The 17,073-nt window shown below is 43.4% G+C and overlaps 1 protein-coding gene across 1 annotated transcript; it reads left to right on the plus strand.

Annotated features, from left to right (window-relative positions):
- Positions 1-813: 813 nt before the first annotated feature.
- Positions 814-8,638, plus strand: C4H20orf202 (chromosome 4 C20orf202 homolog). Its single transcript, XM_021661378.1, has 2 exons — positions 814-879; positions 8,423-8,638. Exons 1-2 carry the CDS (start codon positions 814-816, stop codon positions 8,636-8,638), a joined length of 282 nt encoding a protein of 93 aa, XP_021517053.1.
- The last annotated feature ends 8,435 nt before the right edge of the window (positions 8,639-17,073 follow it).

Here is a 17,073-nt window from a genome sequence, read left to right on the forward strand (position 1 = left end):
GTGTTCTGTGAGAAATAAATGGAGAACCAGGCTGGGTGAGATTTGCTTGCTGGCAGCAGAGTCCATCTCAAAGGGCATCTACTGTCTCATTGACATGCAGATGGTGTAGCTGACTTAGTGACACCATGATTTCCAAACTCTCCTTCTGTTGGATGTCATGATTGCTACTGTAGCTCCAGGCATCATATCCACATTCCAGGCATATGGAAGGGAACAAAAAGCAAGAATAAAGGAGAAGTGACAGTAACATTTCCCAGGTTTTAGGAAAATAAAGAACCTGTTAATGTGTAAGAACACATTTCTGCTTTGATTTCCCTGTGGGTAACTGTTCACGTGAGCATACCAGAAGCTAAGGGGTATAAAAAATCAGCATCCTTTTCATCGAGACCCCACATATGAGGGAGGAAGGGGTGGGGGACTGGGACCACAGTAGGAATATCAGCCCCAGAGTAATGTGCCCACTCTACACAGAAAGCATAGTGTAACCCTAAGAGGCGTGGCTGTGACCATCACTGGCCTCAGGCAGCTCACAAGCTTGGCATGCCTGGTGTCATCAGATTCTCTGAGCTTCTAGAATGACCAGGTATGAGGCATACCCCTGGCTTCTTTCCTTCTTTCTTTTCTTCTTTAAAGCACTAAAGTGTTAAAAAAAAATCCCAAGTTACGTTTTCCAACACAAACAATGTCCTACTCTCATTAATCTACCCTTAGCTACTTAGCTAGCAAACGGAAGGAAGCTGGTGATGACACAAGTCAAAAGTCCCTTAGGCCTGTAACCAAGTCATTGCCAAGGACTCTATTAAGGACACTGAGATGGAAATACCAGGAGAGCCAGATATGGATCTTGGGCCAACACTGGAGTGGCTGAGGGAGGAGCTGGTAAGCCGATTCTTCTGCTTTGTCATGTCTCCCTGTATTTCCAAGGCTTCTGGACACACACACACACACACACACACACACACACCCTTCCCGGGACCTCAGTGGCTGAAACAAGGGGCTTTGGGCTAACGTTTGGGTGCCGCAGATACCCCTACCTGGGGCAGCCACACAGAGCACAGTGGAATTCTTAGGAGCTGGGAAACTGGGTCATGGCCTACATAGGAGACACTAGGTGCCAGCCAGACTGGTTTTAACATTGTACTGGGTGCTGGCACAGTACCCAGCACTGTTGCTGTGTGGCCTCTAGTTAGTGCCATTACCTCTCTGAGCCTCAGTTTCTTTAATCACAGGAGGAAGGTAACAATAATGCCAACAGGATGGGGGTTGCTCAGTGAGAGATGTCTGCCATGTATCTTATGAGTGCTTGGTACCAAGAGTTAACCCTGACCCCTGGGGGACACAGAGGACTCCCATCACATTAGCTAGGAGAACAGATGTGTGGACAGAAATGAGAGCAAGGATATGTGTGGCGGTACAAACAGGGAGATGAGAATAATGAAGGCCAAGAGAGGCAAAATTGATGCTGGGCTTGGCTGGGCCATGAGTACTGAAACCAGCTCCCGCCGAAGAAGGGGCCAGAAGGAACCAGTTGGCCTGTGGGACTTCCTCTTGAGTGTTGAAACCAACTGTGCCTTAGAGGAGTGAGCAGGAAAACTTTCGCTTGTACAGCTTGCTCCTGTCTCCTGTTTCCAGTTGGTAAAGATTTATCCCATGGGTCACCAATTCTCCTGAGTATCTATGCAATGTTACCTGGGAAGCCAGGCGCCATGCCTTTCACGGGAGTGTTTTCTCCAGGTCCCAAAATAAAGTAGCATCCCCAAATGTGTGTCCACAGCAGCCAGGAGAGGAGGACACCGTGCATGAACAGCAGAGGAGAGAGGGACAGACAAGATCATCTCAGTAGACCTTTGTGGGTTGCTAGGCAACAGGCCAACTGGGAGACAACCCAGACAGGATTCCTCATGGGGTTGGGGGTCACAGCTGATGCTGCTGAAGCTGCTTACAAGTCACAGGCACCCCAGCTGCACAGCTGGCCCTCCCAGCACAGACTTGGACTCAGCATCTGTAAGGTGATCAGGTTGGCACACAAACACACAAAAAATCACTTTTCTTTTTGCAGCACTAAACCTGAATCCCAGGACCTATCACATGAAATGTTCTACCACTGAGCAGATCCCAGCCCTCTTAAACACTATTTTTAGTGGAAGAATAATTTTAATAATTATCTTTTGTAAAGAGAAACAAAGTATGAAAAATCTCTTACCCCCTAGCGGTGATAGAGGTCATTTCTAGGATTCAGTTGTGATTTAATTACTTCCTCAACCCTTGAACATCTGCATCTCTGAAGCAGTGTGCTCCTGTGCTGCCAGAGAGCCACCTCCAGTGGCTTCCTGGGGAATGTGGAAAGCATAGTTGTGTTGTGAGATAACTTGGGCTGTGGTGGGTCAGAGTTTTAACTATAGTTGATTCTGCTTTCAAAAACAAAGGTTTTAGATTATATTTTGTGCTAGCTAGTTTTGTGTCAACTTGACACATGCTAGAGTCTTCTGGAAGTAGGGAACCGAATTTGAGAAAATGTCTTCAGCTGTAGGTCATTTTCTTAACTAGTAATGGTTGAGGGAAGCCCTAGCCCATTGTGGGTGGTGCCACCCCTGGGCTGGTAATTATGGGTTCTATAAATAAGAAAACAGTCATGATTAGCAAGCCAGTAAGCAGCACTCCTCCACGGCCTCTGCATCAGCTCCTGCCTCCAGGTTCCTGCCCTGTTTGAGTTTCTCTCCTGACTTCCTTCGATGATGAACAGTGATATGGAAGTGAAAAGACAAACCCTTTCCTCCCCCAAGATGCTTTGGACATGGTGTAGTGTGAGAGTCACCATGTGGTACTGGTTTTGAAGCCATGAAAGGGTCATAAAGAACAACCAGGGCTTTGCGCTCTGGGAGGCCAGGAAATGTCTTTGGTGATGGGGTGCAGCCTCAGTAGCTATTGAAGGCCCAGGATTAAAAGGGTTATGCTGAGAAGATGAGGCTTCGCACCATTAAAAGCGCCCAGGAAAGGCTGAAAGTGCAGCCCAGTTGCAGGAGAAGAACCAGGCATTTTGGAGATGCTGGTACCATGGGACAACCACCAAGAACAGCAGCAGCCTGGAAGACAAACTTTGTGTGCAGCAGAAGGCAGAGCCAGAGACGCAACCCAAGCTCTCTGGAGGAGCCCAGAAAATATGACTGAATCCCAGATATTGGACCTTGAGCTATTTTGATCTGATTGTGACAGTGCCCTTGTTCTTCCCTCTTGAGTAAGAAACTTTTAACTTATTTTTGTAATTTACAGAAGCTCATAGTTGAGAGACTTTGAATTTTAAGAAGAAATTTTAGATTTCAAAGAGACTTTGGATTTTTTAAATTATTTTTAGTTTTATTAATTACAGTTTATTCACTTTCTATCTCCCCTGTAGCTCCCTCCCTTCTCCCCTCCCAATTCCATCCTTCCTTCCTCTTCCCCACCTGTGCCCTTCCCCTAGTCCACTGATAAAGGAGGTCCTCCTCTCCTTCCCTCTGATCTTAGTCTATCAGGTCTCAGGAGTGGCTTCATTGTCTTCCTCTGTGGCCTGGTAAGGCTGTTCCCCCCCTTGGGGGAGGTGAGCAAAGGCAGGCCAATCAGTTCCTGTCAGAGACAGTTCCTGTCCCCATTACTATGAACCCACTTGGACACTGAGCTGCCATGGGCTTCCTCTGTGCAGGGGTTCCAGGCCATCTCCATGAGTGGTCCTTGGCCTGAGTATCAGTCTCAGAAAACACCCCTATGCCCAGACTTTTTGGATCTGTTGCTCTCCTTGTTGAGCTCCTGTCCTCTCCAGTTCTCACTATCTCCCACTTCTTTCATAAGATTCCCTGCACTCTGAGCAAAGTCTGGCTATAAGTCCCAGCATCTGCCTTAATACCCTGCAGGGTAGAGATTTTCAGAGGCCCTTTGTGGTACGCTCCTGTCCTGTTCCCTGTTTTCTCCCTCCTCCAATGTCCATCCTCTTTGCCTTTCTGAATGGGGATTAAGCAACTTAGTCAGAGTCCTCCTTCTTGGTTAGCTTCCTTAGGTGAACAGGTTTTAGTATGTTTATCCTATTTTATATGTCTAATATCTACTTATGAGTGGATATACCCTGTGTATATACCCTGTGTGTCTTTCTGCTTCAGGGATACCTCACTCAGGATGATCTTTTTCAGTTCCCACCATTTACCTGCAAATTCATGATTTCCTTGTTTTTTTATTGCTGAATAATATTCTGTTGTGTAAATATACCACAATTTCTGTATCCATTCCTCAACTGAGGGGCATCTGGGCTGTTTCCAGCTTCTGGCTATTACAAATAAAGCTGCTACAAACATGGTTGAGCAGATGTCCTTGTTGTATACTTGAGCATCTTTTGGATATATGCCTAGGAGTGGTATGGCTGGATCTTGAGGCAGCACCAGATTGATTTCCAGAGTGATTGTACAAGTTTACATTCCCACCAGCAGTGGAGGAGGGTTCCCCTTTCTCCACAACCTCTCCAGCATGTGTTGTCACTTGAGTTTTTCATCTTAGCCATTTTGATGGGTGTAAGGTGAAATCTCAGGGTCCTTTTGATTTGCATTTCCCTAATGACTAAGGACATTGAGCGTTTCTTTAAGTGTTTCTCTGCCATTCGATATTCCTCTACAGAGAGTTCTCTGTTTAGCTCTGTACTCCATTTTTTAATTGGATTACTTGATTTGTTGCTGTTTAACATCTTAAGTTCTTTATATATTCTGGATATTAGCCCTCTGTCAGACACAGAATTAGTGAAGATCCTTTCCCAAACTGTAGGTAGTCGTTTTCTTCTGATGACAGTGTCCTTTGTTTTACAGAAGCTTTTCACTTTCATGAGGTCCCACTTATTGATTGTTGCTCTTAGAGCCTGTGCTGTTGGTGTTCTGTTCAGGAAGTTGTCTCCTGTGCCAATGAGTTCAAGGCTCTTCCCCACTTTTTCTTCTAAGTGGTTTAGTGTGTCTGGTTTTATATTGAGGTCTTTGATCCACCTGGACTTTAGTTTTGTGCAGGGTGGTATATATGGATCTATTTGCATTTTTCTACGTGTAGACATCCAGTTAGACTGGCACCATTTGTTGAAGATGCTATCTTTTTTCCATTGTATGATTTTGGCATCTTTGTCAAAAATCAGGTGTCCATAAGTGTCTGGGTTTATGTCTAGGTCTTCTATCCGATTCCATTGATCCACCATTCTGTTTCTATGCCAGTACCATGCAGTTTTATTACTGTTGCTCTATAGTACCGCTTGAGATCAGGGATGGAGATTCCTCCCGAAGATCTTTTATTGTAGAGGATTGTTTTAGCAATTCTGGGTTTCTTGTTATTCCATATGAAGCTGAAATTTTTTCTTTAAAGGTCTGTAAAGAATTGTGTTGGTAATTTGACGGGAATTGCATTGAATCTGTAGATTGCTTTTTTAAAAAAAGACTGGATTTTTTTGTTTTTAACATTTATTATTATTTATTACAGTTTATTCCCTTTGTATCCCACCTGTAGCTCCCTCCCTCTGCCCTTCCCAATTCCACCCTCCCTTCCTCTTCTCCACCCATGCCCCTCCCCTAGTCCACTGATAGGGGAGGTCCTCCTCCCCTTCCATCCTAAAAGACTGAATTTTAAGTGTTTGAATTTTTAAAGACTGTGGACTTTTTTAAGTTTGTAAAATGTTTTATATTGTGATGTTGATTGATGTTGATTAATGTGTGATCTCAGGGATGAACAAGAAAAAAAAGGTTGTGACTCAACAGTGAGTTATTTGTGTCAAGCTGACAAGAGGTCAATTGTGCTGGCTAATTTTATGACAACTCGACACAAGCTAGAGTCACCTGAGAGAAGGGAACTTTAATTGAGAACGTATTTCCATAAGATCTGACTCTAAGGCATTTTCTTAATTAGTAACTAATGTGGGAGGGCCTAGGCTATTGTGGGTGGGGCCACCCCTGGACTGTTGGTTTTGGGTTATAAAGCAGACTGAACAAGCTAGAGGGAGCAAGGCAATAAGCAGCACTCCTCCATGGCCTCTGCGTCAGCGCCTGCCTCGCGGTGACTGCCCTGACTTCCTTTTATGATGAACTGTGATATGGGGTATAAGCCAAATAAACCCTGGTGTTGCTTTGCTTGTGTTGTTTCATCACAGCAATAGTCACCCTGACTGAAACAAACACCAGGACCAGAGTAACTTACAGAAGGAAGGGTTTAATTGGTTTACAGTTTTGGAGAGACTGTCATAGTTAGGAAGTGTGGGAGCAAGCGGCTGGGGGCTCATTCCTGAACCACTACAAGCAGGGAGCAGAGAATAAACTGGGAATGGCATGTGGCTTTCAAATTTCAAATCTCATCCCCAGTGGTCTACTTTCTTCAGCAAAGGCCACATCTTCTCAACCTACCCAAACAGTGCCACCAATTTGTAAGCAAATAAACAAATATCTGAGCTTACTGAGAACATTCAATCCACCTTGTTAAACTTGGCAGCAAGCCTTTACCTGCAGTGCCATTTTACCAGCCCTACAGTTGTATATGTTGTCCACATGAGTGCAGGTGCTCAGGAAGGCCAGAAGAGGGTATCCGATCTCTGGAGCTGGAGCTGTGGCTGTGAAAAGTATGGTCTTTATCACAGCGATAGAAACCTAACAAAGACATGGATCACCTAGCAATGACCTAAAGCACACAGGATGCTCACACAAGCTGCCATTTTCTTTCTGTAAGGCTTTTGGATGCCCTTAGATCTTGGTATCCACAGGGATGAATCCTGGAACCATCCTCCTTGAATACTGAGGGATAGCTGCCATTTTGTGGCTTTTCAGTATATGTTGCAAAAATTACTTCAGCACAGGATATTTTATCCCATTATGGACTGGAAAAAAAAAATCTGTGTCTTCTTGTGGTGTGGCTCATTCCTAACACACACCTTTAACCCAAACGCTTTCTGTTTATTTTAAATAAGTAATTATGGTGTGGCTCAACCCTAGTACATAACTAAAATCCAAGAGCTTTCTGTAAAAAGCTCGTGTCTGAGGACACGAGGTCCAGCAGAAGCACATAAAGTTAACCATAGGTCAAGAGGCAGAGCAAGAAACAAGCTGACATGGAATAAACAGAAGGGGGGGCATTAAAGGGTATTTAAGACAGCGGAGAGAAGGAAAAGAGCTTTCTCCTGGGATGTGAGCTGAGTAGGAAGGGCTTTTTCCTTTTGACAGAGTAGTAAGGTCAGCTGGGTGCTTTCTCTGCCTCTCTGAGGGGTAGGCTTTCACCCCAGCATCTGGCTTCTGAGTCTTTATTCGTAAAATCAAATGTTTGGGACTTTTTTTTATTTAAAACAATTCCATGTCATTGGTTTAACTATATGCTAATAAGAAAATAAAAGCAAAACGGGAAATTTTACCTTATCATTGCAGGGCAAGTTTTGTTTTGTTTTGTTTTGCTTTTGTTTTTTGACACTGCTGATCTTCTGAAAAAGTTTTGGAAAAAACAGGTATTCCCAAGCCTTTCACTGGGATGCTTCTTAGGTGCCTTAGTTGCTGGGTTGGCTTCACTTCATTGATAATGACAGAAGTAACTAGCATGTTAATACTTATCGAGTTGTGGTGGCCATTCATGGTTTTCAACTTAACTACATCTGGAATTAACTAAAACCCAAGTGGCTGGGTACACCACTTGAGGGATACTTTTTTTCTTAAATTATTCAAAGTAGGAAGATTCTTGGTCTTTCCATTGGGAGACAGCCATTGTTGGACTAGCTGGACAACAGCCTATAAGCCATTCTATTAAATCCCATATATATATATGGGAATTCTGTAAGTTCTGTTCCTCCAGAGGACCATGATTAATATCCTGATTATTTGTTTGTTACAAAAACATTTAAAGATATAGTGTTGGTATCTATGTTGTCTTCAGAGCATGTCCTTATTAGAGCCTTGAAAAGGTGAAGTGTTTTTTTTTTTTCTTTTGTTTTTGTGTTGGGTTTTTTGGGTTTGGGTTTTTGGGTATTTGGGGGTTTTGTTTTGTTTTGGTTTGGTTTGGTTTGGTTTTTGGTTTTGGTTTTGTTTTGTGTGGGTTTTTTGTTGTTGTTGTTGTTTTCTGGTTTGTTTTTTTTTTTTTGTTTGTTTGTTTTGTTTTTCAATACAGGGTTTCTCTGTGTAGCCTTGGCCACCCTGGACATTTTGTAGACCAGGCTGGCCTTGAACTCATAAAGATCTGCCTGCCTCTGCCTCCCCGAGTGCTGGGATTACAGGCATGCCCCATTGCACTCCTCAAAAGGTGAGTAATTTGTTCTTGATTTCATAAATTCAAAACTGAGGCTTCAGGGGAATATGGCATTTATGGTTTCTGTGAGGGGCTTGTCTCCACTGACAGTGATGGGGGAGCTCCATGGGCACAGACAGTGCCAGTCACACTCCCACCAATGCCTCCTCTCTCCTAGGCTGAGATGCAGATCCAGGACTGGCAGCTGCTGCTCACACTGAGGCATCTGCACAGCCTCCTGGAGGAGCTCCAAGCAGAAAGCACCCACTGGGAGGACACGAGGTCCAGCAGAAGCACATCGCCTTTCAGAGCTAGGCTTGGCTCAGAGGGCAGAGGCTGCCAGCCTTTTCGGAGGCAATTGGGCCAACTGCTCCAAGGAGAAGAGAGCAGGTGAAGCTCCCTTCCTTAACTAGCCAGAGGATACTAACCAAAACCTTCTACCACCAGTATATATTTTGTGTCTGCTGTGTGTCCTTGAATCTGTCATTTCTTAACTGTCTCTTTCACTCACCAGAGGGTCTGATAAATTATTGTGTGATAAATAATTGGATGCATACATATTTTATAAGTGTAACACTGTTACATAGCTTCCAGCAAGTTATCACTATGGGTGGTAATCCTATCTTTAGTAGTTTTCCACAGGGCAATTGTTAAAGAGAAATTATGATATGCAAAGATAGCTATCTGCTATTGCCTTGGTAAAAAATCAGAAAATTCACCTGTAGTGAATTTCTGGCTATTTTCCATGTTCCCCATAGGCATTCTTATCCCACTTTATCTGGCCCTATTCTCACCCCAGATCACAGAGATAAGCATGTCACCAGGCCTAGTCAACTGTATAATTCATGTTGGTTCTAACATCTTGATTCATGATTGGCTTGATTCATGGGCGTGTGACTCAACAAAGCCAACCACAATCCTTCCCTGGGGCGTTAGCTGGATCCTGCTGGCCACACTTCTGGAGTTGGCTTCATTTTTCTTAGGCTGTATTAATCTTTGTCAATAAGCAGTATAAGGTTAAACTCCAGGGAAGAGGTTAAAGGAGGGACGGCCTCTTTTGTCCCCTGCAGTATCTTGTAGGCTACTTGCAGCTCTTGATGTCACCCACCAGTGCTGGTTTCCCTCAGCAGGTGCCACCAGCTCTGTCTAGGTCCAAGGCCCAGCCTGGAGGCCCCTCTAAGTGCAGATGCCCCTCCTCAGATGTCTGCAGGCCAGCACTTCAGGGTGCCTGTCTGTACAATCTACATTCTAATCCTTCAGCTTCCGTGTTCCCCCAGCACTGGAGGTGGTAGATTCTTCCTGTAATTGCTAGCTTGTAGTTCTTTTTATAACTCTCATCCACTCAGTTAACTTTATACTTAGTTAATAAGCCTTTGTATTAAATTATGTGTTTGTTTTTTTTAAATGGGGGAGAAGACAGAAAAAAATGTGGCTTGTTTCCTACCTATCCTCATGGACACCATTTTTCTATTAGTGCCAATGCAGCTCTAACTATTGTAACGTCTTCCAAAGCACAAGAATCTCTAGGATGCATACATATGTCAGAGAGGAGAGTCAGGGGGGTGGGGATGCTCATGTTTATAAGAAGCCCCACCCCCTAACTGAGGAGCTAGTGACAGCTGATGGCTGCAAGGGGACGAAGACTCAGTTTTCTTTAAGTATGTGGTCTCACGTAGGTCTACCCAGTGCCAACCCAGTGAGCAGCTCCATACCCATGAGTATATGGGCAGTAGAAATTTGACTTTACATGTAATAAAATAAAATGAAAAGAAAAACAAAAGACATGGAGTTGGAAGGGGGTTGGGGTGGGTCTTAGAGGAGTTAGGGGGAAGAGTAGGGCTGGAAATGATGAAGATATATTAAATAAGGATATGAAATTTTCAAATAACTAATAAAATACTATCATTTTTTAAAAGAAAGAAGGAAGGAAGGAAGGAAGGAAAGAAGGAAGGAGGAAGGAAGGAAGAAAGGAGGAAGGGAAGAAGGAAGGGAGGAAGGAAGGGAGGGAGGAAGGAAGGAAGGAAGGAAGGAAGGAAGGAAGGAAGGAAAGAAAATACTTAGGCCAAGGTTGGAGTCTAATTTCACCCTGCAAACATATGTGATCCTTGGTGCTCTGAATCTAGTCAGAACTTAATGTTATCAATTGGGAATTTCACCAGTATAGCCAGTGATGGCTGCAATCTATAATCTGTAAACTATATGAGATCTAGACGGCCTCTAAGCTACACTGTAAGGGTTGAGGCCAGCTAGGGCTGGAGATGTGACTCAGTGGCTTAGCACTTCTCTCTCTTGTGTGTGGCTGGATTTGGTTCTTAGCATCACAAAGGGGAAAAATGGTTTTCACATGCTTGATCCTGATTACAGAGATGGTTGTTGTTTTAGGGGTTTATTGCTGTGAAGAGACACCATGACCATGACAACTCTAATAAAGGAAAACAGTTAAGTGGGGCTGGCTTACAGTTTATCAGAGGTTGAGTCCATTATCATCATGGCAGGAAACATGGCAAAGTGCAGGCAGACATGGTGCTGGAGAAGGAGCAGAAAGTTCTACATCATGATCTGCAGGCATCAATGAGAGACTGTGTGCCACACTGGGCATAACCTGAGCATATGAAAACTAAAAGCCTGCCCCCACAGTGACACACTTCCTCCATCAAGGCTACACTTCCTAATAGTGCCACTCTCTATGGACCAAACATTCAAACACATGAGTCTATGGGGGCTGTTCCTATTCAAACCACCAGATTTGTTAAGCTTATTTTTAATTTAATTCCAACCCTATATTTCGTGTGTGCGTGTGTGTGTGTGTGTGTGTGTGTGTGTGTGTAAATGAATATGAATATGTGTGGATATCCATGCACAAGTGTACACATTTGGGTGGAGGCCAGAGATTAGGGTAGGGCATGTTCTCAATCGCGTTCCAATTTAGTTTTTGAGACAAGAGTCTCTCACTGAGCTTGGAGCTTCCCAATCAGCTAGTGATTGGCCAGTGAGCTCCAGAGATCCTCCCTTCACAGGGATTATAGGTGTATACCCACTTGTATTTAAAAACAAAAAAAGTGTGTTCCTGTGTTTGTTTCTATTGGCCACAGCATTATGGGGGTGGGGGGGCGGTCTTCATGTAACCACAGAGGGAGTTGTGTTGTGGGGTCTGCTTAAATCCAATATAACTCAAACTCAGGTCAATGCAGATGACAAAAATTTATTGTAATCAAGTCACTACTGATCCATCAGAGCCACAGAACATCCCCAGGAGCTGAACTGTGACCCTGGAGGGACATTGTACAGCATATTTAAAGGATGAAACTATAAAGAAATGGGGAGCAGGATGTGCTGTACCATTGCCCCATCATATTTTGACGTAATGGATTGATCAAGAGAATTTCCATCAATCAGGATAGAAGTAGGTTTCTGGGATTGGGAAAATGAACTTGTTTGAACCTGCCAGCAAGATGAAGAAGTTATCCTTGTGATGTCTGAACTCAGACAACTGTTTATTTACAAGTTGTCCCTGAGATGTCTGGACTCAGACAACTGTTCTTTTTGTTTGTTTGTTTGTTTGTTTGTTTGTTTGCTTTCTATTTTTTTTTTTTTTACCACAGAAGCTGTTCAGCTATTGGGAAGTCCCCAGCTCTCCTAGGCCTGGGACCTTGAATTTAGTTTCTCCCTATGATTAAATGGAGTCTGAAAACAAAATGGTAGAGTAAGTTTCTTTTGCTTGTTCCCAACAAGTTGGATCCTTGTTGTGTGACAAAACTTTTCCTGGGGAGATACAACACAAATGTGTACTCACTCCAGTTGGGGAACTCACAATAGGCCCAAGCATGGCTACCACCAGAGTCCAGTTTGGTGAACAAGTGGCTTTTATTGGAGTTGTTTACAGAAACATGGATGAGGGGTTACTTAGGGAAGTATAAATGACTCAAAAGACAACTGCATCACCAAAGCCCACTCCAACATGGCTGACAGCTCATAAAGCTGGGAATCCGGAGCACCCTGAACAGCCAGCAGGAAACTCAGCACACTGAAGCATGTTCTTTCTAGGTGCCTCAGTTGGTCTAAACCTCTTCCAGGCCATTGGTTTCTGCTTTTTCCAGGCAACTGGTCTGGCTTCAAAGTCTTCTTGACAGCTCAGTTTCCTTCTGTCTCAGGGGGATTCTCAGCTTTTATTGCTTACTCTTCCAGGGAGGAAATTAAAAAACAAAAACAAACTTTGTGTCTCCAGGATGGAATGTTTCAATCTTGGAGGAAACTGTTACACAATCCCCCTAAAGTTGGAGTGACAAACAGTTGTCGGGTCCTTGACCTGTGGACCTGTGGGCCAGGAACAAAACTTTCGGTCTTCTGGAATACCAAACATTCTTAACCACTGAGACGTCTCTCTAGCCCTTCTGGTTTTTACACTGATGCTTGGGGTAAAAACTCAGGTTCTCATGCTGTGTGGCAAGTATTTTATAGACAGAGCCACCTCTGCCATCCCCTCATTTTTTTACATTTTGCTCTTAAGGTGAGTTGCCCCGAGATTTTGGGGCCTCCTTCACCTTATCTCCCCATGTATAAAAGGTGACAGTAATAGCTCTTTTCACTTATTATTGCAAATGAAGTGGAGCCATTCCCATATAGCACTTCATCCAGCACTCTGCCCTGGAAAGACAAATATCTGTGAATTCGTTCTTCTTGCTGTGAGGGGTGCATACTAACTTGTGAAACCATGACAATGACAAATCAAGAAACGTTTTAATAGCCAGCATTAAAAGGCATATCTGCTTGGCCATGTGAAGGAGAAGGATAGTAGTCTCTCATGTCTAATGACATGGTTACTATCCTCTGTCTGTTCCAGCTTCCCATAGCTGGCCCACAGTCCAAAAAATTCTGCCAACTCCCACTTACACACTAATCTGGGAAGTAAACCGAGAGCCTTGCAGCTGCTCCTCTGAGAGATGTTTTCCTGCGCCTGGACTCTCCGTCTAAAACCAGCGTTTGTTTCTGAGGCTAGGTCAGAACAAACTGAGACTGAGCTCCGGTGCTGGAAACAACATCCTGAGCACAGATTGTAGAAGGCTAGAAATTGACTTTCTCCAGGACAGCCAGTGAGCACCAGGGGGAGCACATGGATCATGATCTTAGAAAGGAAAAAGCAGGGCCTTCGCCCATCAAAGCAGCAAGAACAGGTATGCAGAGCCAACCTAGTGTGGCATCCAGGGTGAGGCGAGGAGGAAACATAGCTGGCAAACAGATGGATCAATGCAGTCAGATCCTAACGACTCAGGTGCAGGAAGAACTCAGGTGTCATGAAGCCCAGAGTGGTTTGAGGCAGCAGGGCAGAGCTCATGCTAGACTAATGATAAATGATCAGGTTGGTTTCTGGTCTTGAGCCATATATATAACACCTGACCAAGCTTAAAAATTGCCCCAAACTTCAAATAACAACAATTATCTTGTCCATAGCTACACTTGGCCATTATAAACCATTTCCTCTTGGGTCTGGGAGTTTCCTGAGCTTTACCCAATGAGTTTCCCTTTGAGGGTGTTGGATCCCCTGGAACTGGAATTATAGATGGTTATGAGCCACCATGTGGGAGTTGGGGATAAAACTCAGGTCCTCTGCAAGAGCTGCAAGTGTTCTTAACAACTAAGCCAGCCATATCTCCAGCCCAAGTAACATAATTTCCCTATGCTTCATTTTGCTCTGCTACAAAGTGAAGATAATTAAAAAAAAAAAAAAAAAAAAAAAAAAAAAAAAAAAAAAGATCCCATAGGGTTCTTGAGAAAAAGCAGTGTATCAGCACATTCCTGGCACAAGGGAAGAACTCAGAGTATTTTGTCATTATTAACAATAATGGGGGCTGAGGAGATGGCTCAGTCAATACAGAGTTTTCCATGTGAACATGAGGACCTGAGTTCAATCCCCAGCACCCACATAAAAAACTAGAAGCAGTGGCACCCTCCTAGATCTCTGGAATTTGCTGGCCAGCCAGTCTAACTGAATTAGCAAGCTCCAGGTTTAGTGACAGACCCTGTCTCAAAAAATAAAAGTAGAAAGCAACTGAAGAAGACACTAGATGTTGACCTCTGGCTTTCACACAAGTGTACACGTGTGAACATGAACACATATACACAAAATAATGACAGCTACCTTTTCTTTTACATATACTTTTTATGGGTAGGGCACATGCGTGTCACAATTCTTATGTAAGGGTCAGGGGACAACTTGCAGGAGTCAGTTCTCTTCTTTCATCATGTGGGCCTTGTGGCAATGGCTTTTATCCACCGAGCCATCTCATTGATCTTGACAGTTACAACTTTGAAGTCGGGATGATTTAGCAGTGGAAGGTACAACCTTATTGCCTGTCTTCAAGTTCTGGCTCTGTCATTTACTAATTGTGTGCTCTTAGGCAAGTCATTAAACGCTCTGTGCCTCAGTTTACTCATCTGTAGAACAAAGCTAATACCGCCAGTTCCCTGGCGTTGCTGTGAGGAATAAACAAATTAATGCATGTAAGGCATTCACAGCAGTGCCTGCCACCTTAAAGGGTATGTTAAGTATCAGACAAGCTACCCATTGTCATTATCAATCATCCACTCTCCTCTCTGGTACCATGCACAGCACTGGAATCTGTGATGATCTTATTGAACTGAACAAAATCGACATCTCTGCAAGAGTGATTTTTATAGACATGTGTTATGAGTAAAGGAATGAAAGGGCAACTAAGTTTCAGTCCCAACTCTTGTTTAACCAGAGCTCTTGCCATGCTACTGAGGCTGTCGTGCCCAATTCGTGAGACCCCCCCAAAAGACCAGCAGGGATCAAGACCATTACAAAACACACAAGGATCTTTATTCGCAGCTCAAGCTGGACTCTCACAGACAACAACGCAATGGTATCCAGCAGAGAGCCCTGAGCTCTGGATTGTGGATGATTTATAGGTCCCAGTACCTCCCAATGTGCCCAAAATAGGGGATTCTAGCCTGGCAAGCTTCTATTGGTTAATACAGAAAAGGAAGATGTTACATTTCAAAACTATTTGCAGTGGGAAAGTGCCAGAATCATGAAAGGTTCCAGCTTTCTTTGTTCTTTGTTGCCGGGGGTGGAAGGAGTTGGGGGTGAGGGAAAACTGCTGGCCTTTGGCTTCAGTCCTTTCCTGTGCTGGCCTTAGGTTTCAGTCCTGTCCTGGACTGATAGACTGCTGCTAAGGGAGAGGGGTGATTAGCTATCTCTTAGTCTGTTAGTCTGTGCTGTCTCCAGGAACAAGGACATCTAGGCCTGTTTCCTGGCATCCATACTCCTAATGAGCAGCAAGGTCAGCTCTTCCCTACAGTTGGCTTAATCTGCCTAGAAGCAGCAAAGTCAGCTGGCCTGATATGTTTTAAACTTTTTAGATCAGTACTCCAAAAACCTAATTTTTAATCCTTTGGTTTCTCAAGGCTGTTATCAGAACACTGTGGAGAGGCATGCCACAAGGAAAGCTAGCCTCCTGCCATTTCCTTCTGCTAGCATCTAGGGCCAAGTGTAAATGACACTCTAGGATGACAGTGCTGGAGCCAGAACCTGGAGTTCCCAGTCATACATGTCCTTCCTGCCCTCGGCCCATCTCAAGTCCTAGTTCTGAAACTGAGCCAGAGCAAAACTTTTCTTCTTTGAACTTGTCTCAAGTATTTTGTTACAACATTAGAGATTTAACACATATTTTTCTTGATTGGATAACAGGGCTCTATATTAATTTTCTCTACTTTTTGCTGATTAATCATGACAATGCTTTTGTTGTATTATTTTCTATAAAGAAACTAGGGAAATAATTTTGTCTTACAAAGACAAACTTTTTAATGTATGGGTAATTTAAGTTTTCTTTGTACTGTAAAGCTTAATGACATGTAGATTCCTAGGATTAAATTTGGGAAGTCACTAAGCTTCTTTCCTATTGGAACTCTTAGGTCTTATAGTATGGAGATTAATTCTAAATTTTCTTTAAGCCGACCACACATTAACCAGCTTCACACATTAACCAGCTTATTTTTTTATGTCCTCGTCATAGTGGTACATTATGACCCATCTATTTTTTTTTTATCCACGCCAGCATTTCATGTCAAGAAATAGAAAAGCTTACTTCTTTTGTAGTACATTTATGATTCATCCCTAAATATGAGAGAGTCTTCCTACATAGATAGTTCTTGCTGACCTGAATTTACTGTGTAGACCAGGCTGTCCCCAAACTAACAGAGATACATTTCCCTCTGCCTTTTGGGTGATGGGATCAAAGGTATGCGCTTTCATGCTGAACCCTGATTCTCTCTCTTTTTTTAATTTAATTTAAGTTTTTGTTTTTTTTTTTTTTTTGAGATAGGGGTCTCTCTATATAGCTCTGGCTCTCCTGGAACTCACTATGTTGATCAAACTGGCCTTGAATACACAAAGGTCTGCCTGCCTCCATCTCCCAAGCGCTGGGATTAAAGGCCTGCTACAACATAGCAGCCCTTCTTAATTAATTAGGTTATGAAATGAGCAATCAGGTACTCATCATTTTGACTTGGAACATATCGGCTTCCCTTAATGAATTACTATTTTGTTATGCTCTGCATGACATCTCTTCTATAGGCATCACACATTGCCAAGACAGACACTCCACATAAGATGTTACCTGCTACAGAGAAGATCACACAAAAAAACACTCCTGCTTGCTGCTTATAGTAGGGCTACATGCCTGTGCTCAACAAACACAAGTCTGTGCATTTTGGTTTATGTTATTTTAATTAAACTGGAAAAAAAGTATCTAATGCACCAATAACTGTATATGCTACATTGCTGAAGATTTGTGCTGTGTCTACATGCAC

The sequence above is a fragment of the Meriones unguiculatus genome, chromosome 4 (assembly GCF_030254825.1).
Source record: "Meriones unguiculatus strain TT.TT164.6M chromosome 4, Bangor_MerUng_6.1, whole genome shotgun sequence".
Classification (NCBI taxonomy): Eukaryota; Metazoa; Chordata; class Mammalia; order Rodentia; family Muridae; genus Meriones; species Meriones unguiculatus.

What these genes read in the sequence shown, in the direction of transcription:
- C4H20orf202 (XM_021661378.1), top strand. Translation starts at nt 814, where the DNA reads ATGGAAATACCAGGAGAGCCAGATATGGATCTTGGGCCAACACTGGAG. An exon ending in AGTGGCTGAGGGAGGAGCTG is followed by an intron (nt 880 to 8,422) that starts GTAAGCCGATTC and finishes CCTCTCTCCTAG; the next exon opens with GCTGAGATGCAGATCCAGGA.